The 16,760-nt window shown below is 33.9% G+C and overlaps 1 protein-coding gene across 24 annotated transcripts in view; it reads left to right on the forward strand.

The window, feature by feature from the left end:
• PCM1 (pericentriolar material 1) overlaps positions 1-16,760 on the forward strand; it is an 87,439-nt gene that overhangs the window by 16,682 nt on the left and 53,997 nt on the right. For 7 of the 24 annotated variants that reach the window (XM_045535495.1, XM_045535496.1, XM_045535493.1 and 4 more), the window contains 10 exons: positions 3,960-4,137; positions 4,300-4,389; positions 8,164-8,273; positions 10,157-10,373; positions 12,274-12,475; positions 13,437-13,610; positions 14,114-14,271; positions 14,392-14,630; positions 15,906-16,057; positions 16,203-16,332. In XM_045535495.1, coding sequence (XP_045391451.1) covers positions 3,960-4,137; positions 4,300-4,389; positions 8,164-8,273; positions 10,157-10,373; positions 12,274-12,475; positions 13,437-13,610; positions 14,114-14,271; positions 14,392-14,630; positions 15,906-16,057; positions 16,203-16,332 — 1,650 coding nt within the window. Of the gene's footprint in view, positions 1-3,959; positions 4,138-4,299; positions 4,390-8,163; positions 8,274-10,156; positions 10,374-12,273; positions 12,480-13,436; positions 13,611-14,113; positions 14,272-14,391; positions 14,631-15,905; positions 16,058-16,202; positions 16,333-16,760 lie in introns of those variants that run through there. The other 17 variants (XM_045535515.1, XM_045535516.1, XM_045535517.1 and 14 more) reach the window with 4 other exon arrangements.

Raw genomic sequence — 16,760 nt, forward strand, 5'->3', positions numbered from 1 at the left:
AAGTGGCAAGACTTAATTTCTAGGTATTTTGGCAGTTTGTTTTTTTGTTTGTTTTTTTCTGGCTCCCACAGGAGTTTGAGGATGAAGTTTGAAATTATGGGGATCTTATTACATAAAGTGTTTAGCAAAAGGTGCCCCAGTTCAACAGAAAAGTAAATAAAATAGCTGATTGCTTTAAAAACTAGTAGTATTAGAGAAGAGCCAATGAATGTGAAACCCGATGATATCTTTGGAATTTTGTTCTCCTAATCCATCTGAACAGTGACAGACAAAATACAGGAGTTGACAGTTATTACAGCATAGTATCTGCCAGTTCTTTTTTCACCTAACGCATTATATTTACTTATAAAAACCACTTTTCTGTTTTTAAGTTTCTTTGAATAATGTCCTTATGAATGAAGATTATTCTTCAACTTGCATCTTGGATTTTATTCCAATTTGACTTTCTTTAATCTTGATTCTTAAGGCCATGCCAGTGTAGTTATATTATTATATTAGCACTCTATTCATAAAGTGATTTTAATTTCTTACAAAAAATCTTAATTCCTACTACCTAACTTTATTTTTTCTCTGCTCTGCAGGATCTATTACTCTTTTCTACCTCATCGTCATTCCCTCCTTGGAATCCTTTCAAGATGTAGTATTCTGTTAGAATAGTTAAAAAAAAAAAAAAAAAGTTGAGGTCTTACATGAGATTCAGAGTTGAAAGCAGCCTGTGAGTTATACTTGAGATGAAATGATTGGTGCTTTAGAGCTACCTCCAAGGGCAAATTCCATTTTATGGAATATTTTATAGACATGATGACACTTCCCATAATTTTACAAAAGAAGCCTTTGACAAGTATCCATGCCCTCAGTTGTTTTCCCACACTAATCGCCCACACCCCATCTTGGCTCTTAGATAACTTAGAAGCTTTCTTTGTACCATGTACCTTTGTTTTGCTATTATTTTCATCATTTCTAGTTATTTCATGTGAGCTAGACATGTCACCCAAACCAGCTATGCTTTTTTAGAGATTGTTTCTTATACCTCTGTGTTTAGAACCCAAGCACATAATTTTGGGGCAGACAGTATGATGTGTAAAGAACATTAAACTAGAGCCTAGGAAACTGACTTCTCCTAACTGTGACATTGGATAAATCATAGCTTTATCTTCTCTGGGCTTACAGTTCCTCATCTTTCACATGAAAAAGTTGGAGTACATAATTGTCAGAAACCGTAAAAATGTATTTGGATCTATGAATAATCATTAGGGGTACTTCAGGAGTAGACAAAAGGAAGAGTTTGGATTTTCTGAAATTGGACTGTTACATATATGCAATTCAAGATTTCATGCCTAAGTTATTTTTTTTATCTGTAAACTAAAAATGTAGTTGGTGAAGGTGACTCAAAATAAGTTTAAATAAAAATAAGTGTTTGAAGGGTGGCTATATTCTTAGTATCCTTTTTGAATTTCTATTCTAAATACCATCTTCTTGGCATGTTCTTACTCCTAGATACTTTTATTTCTATTTTCTCCTGTTGTTCTTTATATTTGATCATAGTTCCCATCCCCTTCCACTGGTTCAACCTTCCTAAGTATCAGTCTGAAATTTTATTTATATGTATGCAAAAGTTATTAAGCAGTAATAGTACTCCATTAATTTCAAAAGTTGTTGGGAATTCATTTTTGGATTAGTGAAAAATCTGAAGATAATTGTGTTTATTTTAATAAAAAGTTTGGAATTCTCTATAATTAGGGCATCACAATTTTGCAAATAAATTTGGCTAACAAGGATTGAAGAAGTTTTTTAAAAGTTTGCTTGTTAAAAAAAGTGAAACTATATACTATTAAATTGTTTAATAAACTCTTTAAAATAAGATTGTTTTATGGTAACCCTGAGTCTAAGCTATTTTGGGGAGGTGAGAAGATCATAAATTAGGTGGAAATACGCATTCTTTAGGGTTTTTTCCCCCACCTAGATGACTTTTTTTAATTTACATATTATTTTTTCTCCTAGTTATCACTTATACTTTGCCAGAGGAGTATTTGATTGATATCAACCTGGAAAGATTTCTCTGAGCCATTCCATTGATATCTGTACCTGTTTTGGTCTGGTTTTGCAAAGTTTTACCAATGACTTTGATGAAGTTATTATGAAATTTTTTTGGGTGAATCTTGAGAGGATTAGCTATTGATAGTTATCCCTACCCTTTCAAAAACATTTTTTTTCCTAAGATGTAAGCAGTCTTGAAATAAGACAGAACTAAGAAGGTGAATTTTCACAGGAGTGAATGTAAATCTTAACCAGGTAACTCCACTTGTTTAGGATGGGAGAGAACTGAGTAAACAGTAGTTAATTTGAAAAGGGATTCCATTTATTAGAAATTCAGGACGATAGAAAAACCCATAATAAATATTGGCTTAACCAAGATCTAGGTATATATTTCTCTCCCAAGTTCATGAAGTCTAGAGATAGTCCAGGATAGATGTGGTACTGAACAGATTCCTCTGATGTTTGTGTCAAATAGTGTAATCATAGTTTGCTTCCTATTTGATCTTAACTTTCTTGAGTCCTTAACTTTGTGCTATGCACTTATTTATTCACTTATTAATTTTATTTATTTCCAAGTTTCCAAGTCACTGTATAAAATGTTATCACAGTTACTCACGTATGTTTGCAATACTGATGAATTCTACTTGGGGAGGTAAATGTAAGAGATTTTTGTGTAGTATTGGTAAGAGATATCACTCAGAAGGGAATTTCTTTTGAACCATTTGTATTCTCCCTAATTTTCTAGAAATCAAATGTGCATAGGGAATATAGATCAGGGCATTTTTACTTTCAAAAGAAATCCTTGAACAACTTTGCTCTCCTTAGTAACTTGGGGCAGAGAGATGGGCAGGAATCATTTATTTAAAATGCATATAACTCCAACAAAAATTTGTTAGCAATTCAGAGTTAAAATTGACTGCGTGCAACAAAGGTGGAATATTTTATGTAAAATCATTGAATTTTTCAAATAAAAGATTTTTTAAAGGTAAATCAATGATGAAAAATACCATTATGGTATACATTTGATGCATAATTTGGCTTGTGTTGTTTCCAGGTTGTATTTAAATTTGTCTCTTTGCTTTAGTTTTTTTTTCTTATTGGGTTTCATTTTGAATAGTTTTAATATTACATTTAAAATTTAACTATTTCTTATAATTGACACCTGTTTAATCTTTCTACTTTTAAACAAGATGATAACCTCCCAGCATTTTGGGGGAATTTGGAAGTATTTCTATTTTATGTTGTTGGACTCAGCTAAATAGGCATAATTTAAGAGAAAAAAAAGTAATGATGCCTTTGATATAGAATATAAAATTTTCTGCTTTGTTATGTGCCTGATGTGATGCAATTAAAATATTTTTCATAAGATTATCAAATAAAAATGTATTTTTAAAATTTGTTTTTTATTAGACATTAGTGGGTTTGCTTGTTTTCTGGGTTTTGTTGTTTGTGATGTTTTAAACATCATCTCTAGGAGTGGCACAGAAAGATTCTTAGTCTGATTTGTTTTTAAAGAGACTTTCAGGGTATCAATCCAGTATAACATGCTTTTGCATTTCTGTAGGGCCTGGATCCCTCATTGTGTGTGTGTGTGTGTGTGTGTGTGTGTGACTCCTTTTGCCCTCTTGGCCTTCGTGTCTTAACTTTTGTATGCATTTTTCTTTTGTTAATAATTCCTTTTCTTGCTAAGCCATTGCTTATAGTCTTTTACTGTGAAATTACCTAACTCTTAACATGGCAGGTTGTCTCTGTGTCATCATTCTATTCTAACTCCTTTTTCTTCAAGTCTACTAAGACTGTATCTAGGTTGTATTATTTAATACTAATTTATTATCTATACATGTACTTTGCCATTGATAGTTGAAACAGCAACATAGATTTTAGTATTAATAGATACAAGTATTGTTGGTTTTATTTTCCAGGCCAGAGATCCTCAGCAAGAACCTATGGAAGAGATAGAAAATTTGAAGAAACAACATGATTTATTAAAAAGGATGTTACAACAGCAGGAGCAACTGAGAGCTCTGCAGGGACGACAAGCTGCTCTTCTAGCTTTGCAGCATAAAGCAGAGCAAGCTATTGCTGTGATGGATGATTCTGGTATGCCACATCTTAGAATGTTGTTTTTATAAGCAGGGCTCAATAAATAATTGTATTGCAAGGTGGATGCTTGTTGTTACATAATCAGATATTGATCGTTGACTAGTTTAGAAACCGACGTGTGAGGCTTACCCTGTCCTGTGCTTTTCTCTGGTTATGCAGAAAAGGTTGCAGGGACAACTCCTGGCCATCATACTGTACAGTGCAGCCAGCCAGCTCGCTCTCCTTTTCATCAGAGAGTACCCATAAGAGGTAAAAGAGACAGGCTGTAGTTCTGTTTTTGTACCTCGAACTGATAGGGCTCTTGAAGCTTTTATTTCCATTTTTTGTATTTTATTCATGTAGGATTGTTCTTTGCTTGTCTCCCAGGGAAGAGTTAAAACCTTAAGTAAGGCAATGAATAAATTTGTAGAGCATTTTTAGTGTTCAGACTTAGTAGTAGCTGTTATTTCAATTAGGTATCCAATTGATATGCTAGTTCCTTTGAACTATATGTATGAGGTCTGTCTGAAAAGCATCCAGCCATTGTTAATATGATGAGAATATTGTGCGACATACTTGTAACCTGGTAGCCAAGGTGAGTGGACTGTGATGCGCATGTGTGAACAAGCAATGACTTCATTGTACTGGTCAGTGGGGTGGAGACACTGTTGAGTGAGCATGTGTACTGTGTGGCCGTTGCATTCAAAATGACTGAGTGAGTAGAGCAACGAATCTGCATCAAATTTAATGTTAACTTTGAACATTCCTCAGTGGAAACTGGATGATTCAGAAGGCTTTTGGGGACCATGCAATGAGCGTAGCACAAATAAAATTGTGGCATAAACACTTCGAAGATGGTCGAGAATCTGTTGAAAGTGATCCACATTCTGGAAGGCCTGCAACAAGCAGAACACCTGAGAATGTTGAATGTGTATGGGTTAGGTTAAGAGATGCTGGGAGAATCATGTGAGGTCTCAAGGTGCCTACTTTAAGGGGACTGAGGCGTCATTTTCCTATTTACAGTATTTCCTGTATCTTGTACCTTCTTCAGTAGATGCCTCTATTTTTCATACTACATGGCTGGATATTTTCTGGACAGACCTCCTATACTGCTTTAGGAATATGAGGGCTTTTTTTTTTTTTAATTAAGGAGATAAAATACAGCCTTCCTGAGACTTGGAAATGTTCTTTTCTTTCTTTCTCCTTCCTTTCATAGCCATGTACGATTTAGGAGAAAATTGTATTGAATTCTTTAGTATTGAGTCTAATTTTGTAAGTTTGTCTCATCCCCCTCAAACCTAAGTGTTTTAATTTCTCATTAAATTGAAAATAAAATTGTAACTTATTAAAGCTCAGTGAAACTAAGTTATGTTTTCTAGTAGTTATCCCACTCTTCCATTCTAATAATAATTTATCTTCTTTGATCACTCTATTTTTGCCAGTGAGTTTGGGTCCTCACTGAGGCTGCCCTCACTGACATTGTTAATCAGTTTGTCCTGCAGTCCAAACCTAACCCATTGGCTCAGCTGTCTGATCTTAAATTCTTACATCGAATTTACATTGGCATTTTCATAAGGAACTTTATTGCCATGAGTTAGCTACTCTCCCAGCAAAACAGGTCCCAAGGCAGGATCGTTGCAAGGGATTTGGAAATAATAGAAAATAAAGAAAGAAATAATATAGATGGAGAAATGATTGAGACAGAGACAAAATGCAGTTTAAATGATGGGGAAGTTAGGGGGTCTCCAGCATTCTCATGAACCGTGAGACCACGAGTGAAGTCCTGCATCAGTATTTATTGTTACAGCAAATAGTTGTCTTTTGTTAGAGAATTACATGTACAGTTCATTTTTTGAGGTTTCCAGGGGAACCTTACCTAATTCTGTCTACAAGAATAGACGGTTACACAATTTTTCTAAGATAAGCATGTTAAGCCCTAAGTTAGAAACAGACCTAGCTGAGCATACAAATTAAAGATAAAATGTATAAAATGAGAACACTGAGTCTGTGTACTACTCTAATCTATTTCTTCTAAACACAAGGACATGTAGTCAGGAGTGAAGCAGGAATAGCTTTTAAGTCTAGGATAGTTTCATCTCCACGTTATCTGCTGGGCAGGTGTCTTAATGAGCTTCTCCGCCAAGGACCCAAACGAAACTTCTGCCTTGCAAAAAAGCTCAAGGCAATGACCGGCAGCAAAGAAGAAACGTTGCTTTGTGAATGTCCTCTGACAATGCCTCCCTTGTTGGAATCAGCTTCTGTTCTGTGAACTAACATGTCCACAGATTCCTTCAAGGCAAAGCCCTGCAAAACCCCTGAAACTTTTCACGTCTCTTAGCCTATTTCCCAACACTTTATGACTTTCAAATAACTTACTCTTTTGTAATAATTAGTATTATATAGTGTAGTACGTAGTAATAATTACGAAGATTTTTGTCTCCATTTTTCCTTATAAAATTTAAAGTACTGTTAGCTTTTATATTTATATTTAAGAAATAGATAATTAAAATATTTTAACATAATGACTAATACTAGTTTGGTTAACCTTTTAAATGTTTTTTAAAATTAGAGTATCAGATTTCAAAGATTCCTTTGATAGTCATATTAATGTCAAATACTTATGTTTACATTTGCATCATTGCTCATCACAGAATTGTAGGTTAGTAGTCAGAGCTTTTATTCTTACTTCTGTTTTGTAGAGAAGGGACTCTAACACAGTTTTTGACTTGGCCTGGGTTTATATAGAATTTTAGTAGCATCAAATCTCTTGATTCTAGGTCAGGGGTCTTCTTTCTGTTTCTGAATATGAACTATTAAAAGTAAGCAGATAATTTCTTTTTTAAATAGTATACTATTAACGAATCAGGATGAATAAGAGTTTGAATTTATTTCATATACTACTTCAAAAAGAATTTTAGTTTAGTAATTTTAAAACATTTGCTCTTATATTTATGAGATTTTGCAGGGAAATACAATGAAAAACCACAATTACAGTATTAATATTTAATCTTCTGGTGTATAAGCGAGGTAACATCACTATCTTGGGAGAGAACGCTCCTTTCACCATTTACCTAGGAAGTTGTGTATTTGTTATCTGAACTGTAATTTCGTTCTTTTCAACATAGAGTTTGGACTAGTTACTTGGGATTCCAACTAGCCTTGAAATTTTAATTTTTTGGTGGAGAAAGCAAGTGTTTTCCTTCAAAATAGAAGCAATTTATAACCAGTGTCTCTTTCAGAGCTGCAGAGTTAGAAGTGAGAATAAGTATGAGGTGGTTGGGTAGTAGAACAATAACTTATGAAAATTGTTATCAGAAAGCTGCTTTATAAATATGAGGGCATTTTTTTTTTTAACTAAGAAGATAAAAACCACAGCCTTTTAGTATGACTTGTATCACAAGCAGCCACTTGAATAAATTATCCATTCCTGTGCTGGAGTCAGCAAACTGTGGCAGCTGAATTTGGCTCACTGCCTGAAATGAAGTTGTCCGGAACATAGCTATGCCGATTTATTTACAAATCTATGGTTGCTTTTGCCCCACAGTGGCAGAGTTGAGTGGTTAAGACAAAAACTGTATTTCCTACATAGCGGGATATATTTACTATCTGAACCTTTAAGAAAAGTTTGTGAGCTCCTGTACTTAGAGCATTGATTCTATGGGAGGATATGGAGGTTGAGACCTGTGAGAATCAGCTGTGCTTTTCCTGACTACACTTCCCACTTACTGCCTCAACACAAACAGACTGATAGACCTGCCCCACCGCCATTCCACTGAGTCACTGTTATTAACTGGGATGTAATAGTAGCCCTCCTTGCATGTTGGGACAGAAAAGGATGAACCACTATACTAGAGTTTTGTCATTGTCCCTTTATTTTTAGTTTAGATGGAAACTTCTAATAAAGTGATTATTGGTAGATGAATATGAATGTTTCGAGTTAGGTGAGATTTTTAATTTTTTTTCAAAACTTTTAGCTTCTCAGAAATTAGAAAAAAGATGTTTGACTTATTTATGTTAATGAATAGTTGTTAATTTTCTCTCCAGTTGTTGCAGAAACTACAGGTAGCTTATCTGGAGTTAGTATCACATCAGAACTAAATGAAGAATTGAATGATTTAATTCAGCGTTTCCATAATCAGCTTCGTGATTCTCAGGTAACTTAATTGTTTCAGTATAGTTGAGTTTAAAATCACATTAATTAGAACAGTGGTTCTCAAACTTCAGTAAGTGTAAATATCACCTGGCATGATTGTTAAGCAGTGTAGCTTTCTGGTCAGTAGGGTCCCCCTACCGCCATAGATTTGGGGTGGGCTTTTCCCCATGTGATTTCAGTATTGGTGCCCTGGGAACTATATTTGAGAAACACTTAATTAGAGGCAAATCTACTTTGAATGAAGTGATTAGTGAAGTTTTCCCTTTGTAAGTTACTAGATGACACATTTTTTTCCTCTAAAAGACTGTTAGTCACAACCTTTAAGACTTAGGTTTAAATCTGTATCCTTACAATAGTTTACTAATAATTTTAAGAAAGCTCTTAATTAAGTGTGATTTGAAAGTAAGTGTTAAAATTTGATGAACTTTATAAATAATAATATAAATGCAAATTTTCAATATATGGGCCCTGGGTAAGAAAGGGTGAATTAATACCTCTCCACTGGAAATGAGTATGCTTGAAAATGAAGTGTCCTGTCTTCTTGCTGACCAAGTGAAAATAAAAGAATATGGTCCAATCATTTGGGAGAATTATTTAGCAATGTCTAGTAAATTTTTTCTGGTGACCCTACCGTGGCCTATTGTAGAGAAACCCTTACATATTCACAAGGAAGTAAATATAAGAATGTTCATGGCAGCATTGTGTTAATAGCAAAAAACCAGAAACACCCTAAATGTCCATGAATAGGAAAATGGATTAATGAATTATATACATAGAGTGAAATCCTATATAGTAGTTACAGTAAATGAACCAGAGCTAATGAATGAAAAATGCAAGTTTAAAAAGGATACCACTTACTTTATATTTAAAAGTATGTTAAAGAATGTACATTTTTAGTGGATACATACATAGGTCTTATAAAATAAAAACATGTATGAGAATGGTAGATACCTAATGCCAGATTATTGTTGTCTCTGGAGAAGGGTAATGACATTGGGGAAGGTTACATGTAGAGCTTTGGATAAATCTGTAATGTTAATGTTTCTCTTAAAAAGAAAGCATTGATGCAAATATGGGAAAATGTTAAAATTTAACTAAGCATGATGGGAGGTATTCATTATTATGATTCCCTAAGCCATAGTGAAATCTTTCATTTTTTTTTTTTTAAATAGAGGAAGATAGGAGAGAAGTGATAGAAAAAATTGATAGGTTAAGAAGTTAAAGTTTATAGTGGTAGTTCTAAAAAGATACAAGAGATAGAATGAGATTTTTTTCTATATAACATATGGTATTGCTACCACTTAATTTAGATCCAGGTAATGATGTCCAGTGAATTCAAGACCACTGTTTGGCTATACGTATATGTAAAACCACATATAGTCACCCCTCTATATCTGTGGGTTGCACATCTGTAGATTCAACCAACTGAAGATCAAAAGTATTTTTGTGGGGAAAAAAAAAACTAAAAATAGCAATATAAGAATTTAAAATGTAAATTTAAAAAACAATACAGTGTAACAACTATGTAGCATTTACATTATACTAGGTATTATAAGTAATCTAGAGATAATTTAAAGTATATGGGAGGATGTGTAGATTATATGGAAATACTATTTATATGAGGGACTTGCACACGTGTTGATTTTGGTGTCCCAGGGGTCCTGGAACCAATCCCCCGTGGATACTAAGGGATGACTATGTATATGTTATAGTGGCATATCAGGAAGTAGTATTTAATTTGGGAATAGGAGGGGCATACACTTATAGCCACCTGCATAACCTAGGCAAATATTTCTCTTTTTATAAAGAATATTTATGGATTTTAAAAATGAGAATGCAACCTATTGCCTTAGTCTTAACTTTTCTTCTTGTTTTTTAAATAAGTCTCCTGCTGTTCCAGACAATAGAAGACAGGCAGAAAGTCTTTCATTAACTAGGGAGGTTTCCCAGAGCAGGAATCCATCGGTTTCAGAGCATTTACCCGATGAGAAAGTCCAACTTTTTAGCAAAATGAGAGTGTTACAGGAAAAGAAGCAAAAAATGGACAAATTGCTTGGAGAACTTCATACACTTCGAGATCAGCATCTAAATAATTCATCATGTAAGTAAATCTGGTTCAGCAATATTAGGTAGAGGGCAACAGAAGTATATATGCTGTCACATAATGGTTTAGTAGATAGTTGATGAATGAATCAATATATGGTTCCTCAAGAAAATTATAATATACGATAAAAGTCAAATAGATGTAAATCTGTTTTATAATTCAGAAAATGGAAAGAATAAAGTTGGACCTTGAAAAATGTAGAAGAAAAGTAACTATTTGATACTTGGACATAATAATAACTATATTTTTTAGCATATTCAAAATGTTCCCTTAAGGAAAAACTAATACATTTAGTACTTTGATTTAAAAGTCCTAAAACTGTGAAAACATAGATTTAGAGTGTTTATACAAAAAAATAATGAGGTATGAAAAACTTACATAGTACCCATAGTTTAGTGCAGAAAGTCTGTCTACAACTTACAACCCACTGGACTTGTATTCATTTTTTAAAAATGAATCTCAGGCAGCTATGACTATAGAAACATCTTTTCTGCTCTACAGATACTTTACTTGTTATGTCTAAATCAGACCTAGTTACTAGTCTTTGGTTGCTATCTTAATACCTTGTCAAGCCTGGTCCTGGTCACTTACTCAAATAGTAATAGGGGCTCAAACATTGGAAATTGGAGTCAGTAGGGGCAACCCCTACTGGTTGTTACTGTTCAACATTCTAGTTGCTCTGTTATTGAAGAAAAGACAAGGTGTAAAAACATCAGCTCTGGAATCCTTGTTTCTTCTCCACACATCTGTTTCTCTGCCACCACTAAAAGAACCTTACTATTCCTGCTCCATACTCCTTTCTGATATTCCTTTCATTTCCCTGACTTCTGCTAGTCTCCTTCTCTAGAGCATAATCCCAGTCCTTATCTTTTACAAACAGATGAACACAACTAAGAAAAACTTAAAATTCAAAAGTTGTGCTTCAGGCTTTGTGGTCAGTTTTGCTCACATGAAGAAAGTAACAGTCTGCCTACTGATGACTCGTAAATGTCATTGTTTTCCCACTGGGAAACAGAGCAGTAGCAATAGGTAGAATGGTCAAGGAATATAGTGAAGAGACTACTGGAAACCAGTTACAGTAATTGTGGCATTAAAGTGAACAACAAATAATGGTGTTCCCTGTGAGAAAGTTACTGACAAATGACAATAGCTTTTAAGTGGTAGGAGGCAGAGCAGTGCAAAGATTCTTAATCTTCATTAGTTGCCCTTGAAGGCATAAGATATCTTTGTCTGATGGTAAAATTAAATAGAAAAGTAATTAAGATTTAGATCAAGGACTATAGAGGATTTGCCATCATCTAATTAGAAAATGATACTGCTGTTTAGTAGTTCATAGTATGGGTATATCACAGTCACTTTAACACTTTTGCTTTGTCTCCTGGAGTCAGAAAACTTCCTTCTTGGTGGCCAGATGTAATTCCTCTGGGCTGTAAGTTTGAAAACCTTATAAAGACCTATCACCTAGGGCTACCCTATAAAGATTAGAGATTGAATCTTGCACAGTTGTACATAGAGGCCCTGTTTAACTTAACCTAGAACTAAGTTATCAGAGGACTCCTCTAGTTACTTTTCCAAGGTAGAATTTCATAATTCTTGTCAATTTCCATCTTGTCTTTTTCTTTTAGTTTTAACCAGTGACTATAATGTAAAAATGATAGAGACTCTGGAAGAAAGAAGTAAAAATGTATCTTCTGTGTGCATTTTGATGTGTTTTGTTGTGGAGTGTGCTAATAAACAAGTGGCCTGGATTCATCCATATGTTTCTAAAATTTAAATCTGCAGAAATTAAGATGTTAATTGTTTTTACCTTTTATTTTTCTATATGTGAGCAAACTGAATAAATCTTGCTTGATGCCATGTTTGTTCATGGTAACTGGTGGTTTTTTCTTTTTTGTAGTTGTGCCTTCTTCAGCCTCTCCACAAAGGAGTGTGGATCAGAGAAGTACAACTTCAGCTCCCTCTGCTCCTGTAGGCTTGGCACCCGTTGTTAATGGAGAGTCCAATAGCCTCATGTCATCTGTTCCTTATCCGGCTGCTTCTCTAGTCTCTCCGAATGAGAATGAAAATGAAGGCCATCTAAATTCAACTGAAAAACTCCAGTAAAACATTTTCTTACAATCATTGTTTACATAGATTAGAATTAAATAATAAAGATAAATACGATAAATACTGGGGGGTTTTTTTGATTGTGTTGAAAACTATGGTAAAACTATATTTATTTAACATGGTAAACATTCTTAAGTGATAGGGTAAATGAGTGGGGTGTGTGTTCTGTGTGCATTATTTCAGTTGTCTAAGAGAAATATGACATTGTAATAGACAGTTTCTGTGAACTGATAGTACTTTCTTGTTTTTAAAATAAAGGATCAGAAATAGGACTACAGTTAAAAATACATGTATATTTACATGGTTTAGAGACCAGGCTCTAGAGTCAGACAGCCCTGAAGTTGTATCATGCTCTGACACTGTGGACAAATAGCTTACCCTTACTAAGCCTCTGTTTCCTCGTCTACAAAATAGGGATAATAATATACTTGCATATAAATGTGTTTTAAGGATTAAAAAACTGGCATAGTTCCTGGAACTTAGTAAGAACTAAACTAATTTAATTGTTAGTTTTGTTAAACATATTTTATGCTGTACCAATCTCATATGTGTCGACAAATTGGAAACCTTCTGTAAATGCTTAATAATGTCTGCATACCTCATTTGCCCGAGAGGTAGTATTTAAATTGAATAATACTTCACACTTTTGATACTTAAGAAACCTGGAAAGATTTTTGACATTGAGTTTTCTGCTGTTAATATTTGTACCTGCTTAAAGTGAACAATTAAATTGAAATTAGTTTTCTTATGCTTTTGTCTCTAACACAACATAAGAAAATAATGTGGTGAGATTTTGAGTAAGCCACACTTGACATTAAACTCAGTACTTTATAGTCGCACCCCCTGGATATTTGACTAGGTCTAAGTTTTGTTTGTGCTGGCTGCTATTTTATGAAAATAATGTATACTTTGTTGTGCTAAAATGGGTGTTAATACATATTTTTTGTTTATCAGGAAGTTAAATGAAGTTCGAAAGAGATTGAATGAACTAAGAGAATTAGTTCATTATTATGAACAAACATCAGATATGATGACAGATGCTGTAAATGAAAACACGAAAGATGAAGAAACTGAAGAGTCAGAATATGATTCTGAGCATGAAAATTGTGAACCTGTTACTAACATTCGGTAAGAACTTTTTTTGTATGTTTTTCCAACATATTTATCCTAACTTAATACTTTTAATGTGAAAAAAAAATGCCTCATTAGAGTGCTCACTATTTGTCTTTTCTTTAAGCTTTTCTCTTGTAAGTCTACTATTTTGGTCAGAGTATGTCCTTTATCCTATTGCCCTATAAAGAAAAACAAATAGGGGAAGTATTGAGTACAGTAGGTTAGTAAATTTGTTGTTTGTTAGATCAAATTCAAATAAATCATAAGAAGTATCTAACTTAGCACTTTTCTACCTCTTTATTTTCAGGTGTAATTTGATTTTTCAGCTGTTTTTCTTCTTAAATTTCCAAGTAGCACATATGCAGAAGTTAATAAAAAGCAGGAGCTCATTATTCAGAGTTTGAATTTAAATGGAATAGCCAATGATGTCCTTAGTTTGAAATTATTTATCAGCAGTTCTAAAACTTTGATATACTTTTTGTACTTTAAATAACTTCAAACTGTTTGCTTTCTTCTAGAAATCCACAAGTAGCTGCCACCTGGAATGAAGTAAACAGTAATAGTAATGCACATTGTGCTTCTAATAATAGAGATGGGAGATCAGTGAATTCTAATTGTGAAATTAACAACAGATCTGCTGCAAACATAAGGGCTCTAAATATGCCTCCTCCTTTAGGTATGATTGATTATATTCACAGATACTTTTGCCATATTATTCTTATGAAGTGGATTCTCTTTCATTAGTATTCTTCAGTTTGTAAAAAAAATTATTGATTTCTGTTATACATGTTTTCAGCAGATTGTCGATATAATAGAGAAGGAGAACAGGGGATTCCTGTTGCACAAGGGGAAGACGATGAGGAAGAGGAGGAAGAAGCAGAAGAGGAGGGAGCTAGTGGAGCTTCATTATCTAGTCATAGGAGCAGTCTGGTTGATGAGGCTCCAGAAGATGCTGAATTTGAACAGAAGATCAGTAGACTTATGGCTGCGAAACAGAAACTTAGACAGTTACAAGATCTTGTTGCTATGGTACAGGTAAATATTGTTTGGTTTTTTAAAAAACTGTTTGTCAAATAGTACAGTCATAAAGTAAAATTTGTGTACGTGTCTGGTAATTATGTTGGTATAACTACACTCATACACATTTATTTATTATATGCCAGCTTTAAATGCTTAGCACTGTATGTGCCATACATCAGAGGTTAGCAGACTTTTTCTATTAAGGGTGAGTTGGTAGATTTTAGGCTTTGTGTGGGTCATACATTCTCTGTCACAACTTCTCAAGGCAAAAGCAGCTGTAGATGATATGTAAACAAGTGAGTGTGACTCTGTGCCAGTATAGCTTTATTTACAAAAACAAGGGTTTTTTGTTGTTGTTTTTTGCTGAGGACTCTGGCCTTATATCATATAGAACTTTTTTTTTTTTTTTTTTTTGAGACAGAGTCTCACTTTGTTGCCCGGGCTAGAGTGAGTGCCGTGGCATCAGCCTAGCTCACAGCAACCTCAAACTCCTGGGCTTAAGCGATCCTACTGCCTCAGCCTCCCGAGTAGCTGGGACTACAGGCATGAGCCACCATGCCCGGCTAATTTTTTTTTTTTGTATATATATTTTTAGTTGGCCAGATAATTTCTTTCTATTTTTAGTAGAGACGGGGTCTCACTCTTGCTCAGGCTGGTCTCGAACTCCTGACCTTGAGCGATCCACCCGCCTCGGCCTCCCAGAGCTAGGATTACAGGCGTGAGCCACCGCGCCCGGCCCATATAGAACTTTTATTATTATATCTCAGTGAAGTAGATTGAAGAGGTGTTATATATAGATAATTGTTTTCTCCAATCTTTCACTATTCAAAATAATGCTCCAGCGAACATTTTTGCACAAGCCTTGATGCATTTGTGTTTTTCAAGAATAGATATGAAGAAATGAAATTATTATGTTAGAGTTTATGTACATTTAAATTTCAATGGACACTGCTTAATTACTCTCCAGAATGACTGTATTATTTGCTATTCAAAGCAGTGGTATATGAGAGAGCCCATTTCTCCCTACCCTTGATGACATTTTATTATATTGGTATAATGTGGCTTGTTTAACCATTGTGGGAATTGGCTTTTTCCAAATTTTTCCTGTTATAGGAAGAGTTGTTGAGGGGAAGAGATGGCATAAACATGTATACAAACACATATAGTTTCTCTACTGCTTTAATTTTTTAATGTTGTATAAATTTTATAGACCAGTAATATTTACCAAGGTGTGAATGAGATAATGTCTTTAGGTATCAAGATTGTTTTAACATTATGATGCTGTTTTAGGATGATGATACAACTGAAGGAGTTATATCTGCCAATACTTCAAATTTGGATGATTTCTACCCAGCTGAAGAAGACACCAAACAAAATTCAAATAATACCAGAGGAAATGCCAATAAAACACAGAAAGATGCTGGAGTAAATGAAAAGGCAAGGTATGTTAAGCATTTGGCCTTCATTTAATAAAAATTTAGTGCCTGTCATAGAGAAGGTACTCAGGTAAGTAATGTGTTATGTTGTGCTTATTGCTGTCGTCAAATTTTATTAGACTCCATAAATATAATGTCAATTTAATTATAGAGAGAAATTTTACGAAGCTAAACTACAGCAGCAACAGAAAGAGCTAAAACAATTACAGGAAGAAAGAAAGAAACTGATTGAGATTCAAGAGAAAATTCAAGCATTGCAAAAGGCATGTCCTGACCTACAGGTAATTATGAAATTTATTTTTTTGCATTTGTTTGACAGAAGATGTTCAAAACCTAATGTCAGCTAAGTACTCTGTCTTTTTCAAGTGCTGAAGTGACAGATGTGTATCAATTTTGTGATTAATGAAATGGATGAACTAATGACATGGGTTGGGGATATACATTTACAATATGAAAGATGACACATAGGAATTGACTCTGATTATTTCCATTCTTTTACTTATTGGGCAGGCTAGTAGATTGAGAACATAAGTACTTACAACTATTTATTATATTAAAATATTCTGCTTCAAATTTTGCAGTTATGGACCAGCACTTCCATCTTTTACTGGCCTAAAATTACATAATAAAGCCTTTAAGCCCCTGTGAGTTATCTAAGGAAAGTAATTATATGTTGTTTGAATATTCAATGTATGTATACTTTTGCTTA

Source organism: Lemur catta, chromosome 22, assembly GCF_020740605.2.
Source record: "Lemur catta isolate mLemCat1 chromosome 22, mLemCat1.pri, whole genome shotgun sequence".
NCBI lineage: Eukaryota > Metazoa > Chordata > Mammalia > Primates > Lemuridae > Lemur > Lemur catta.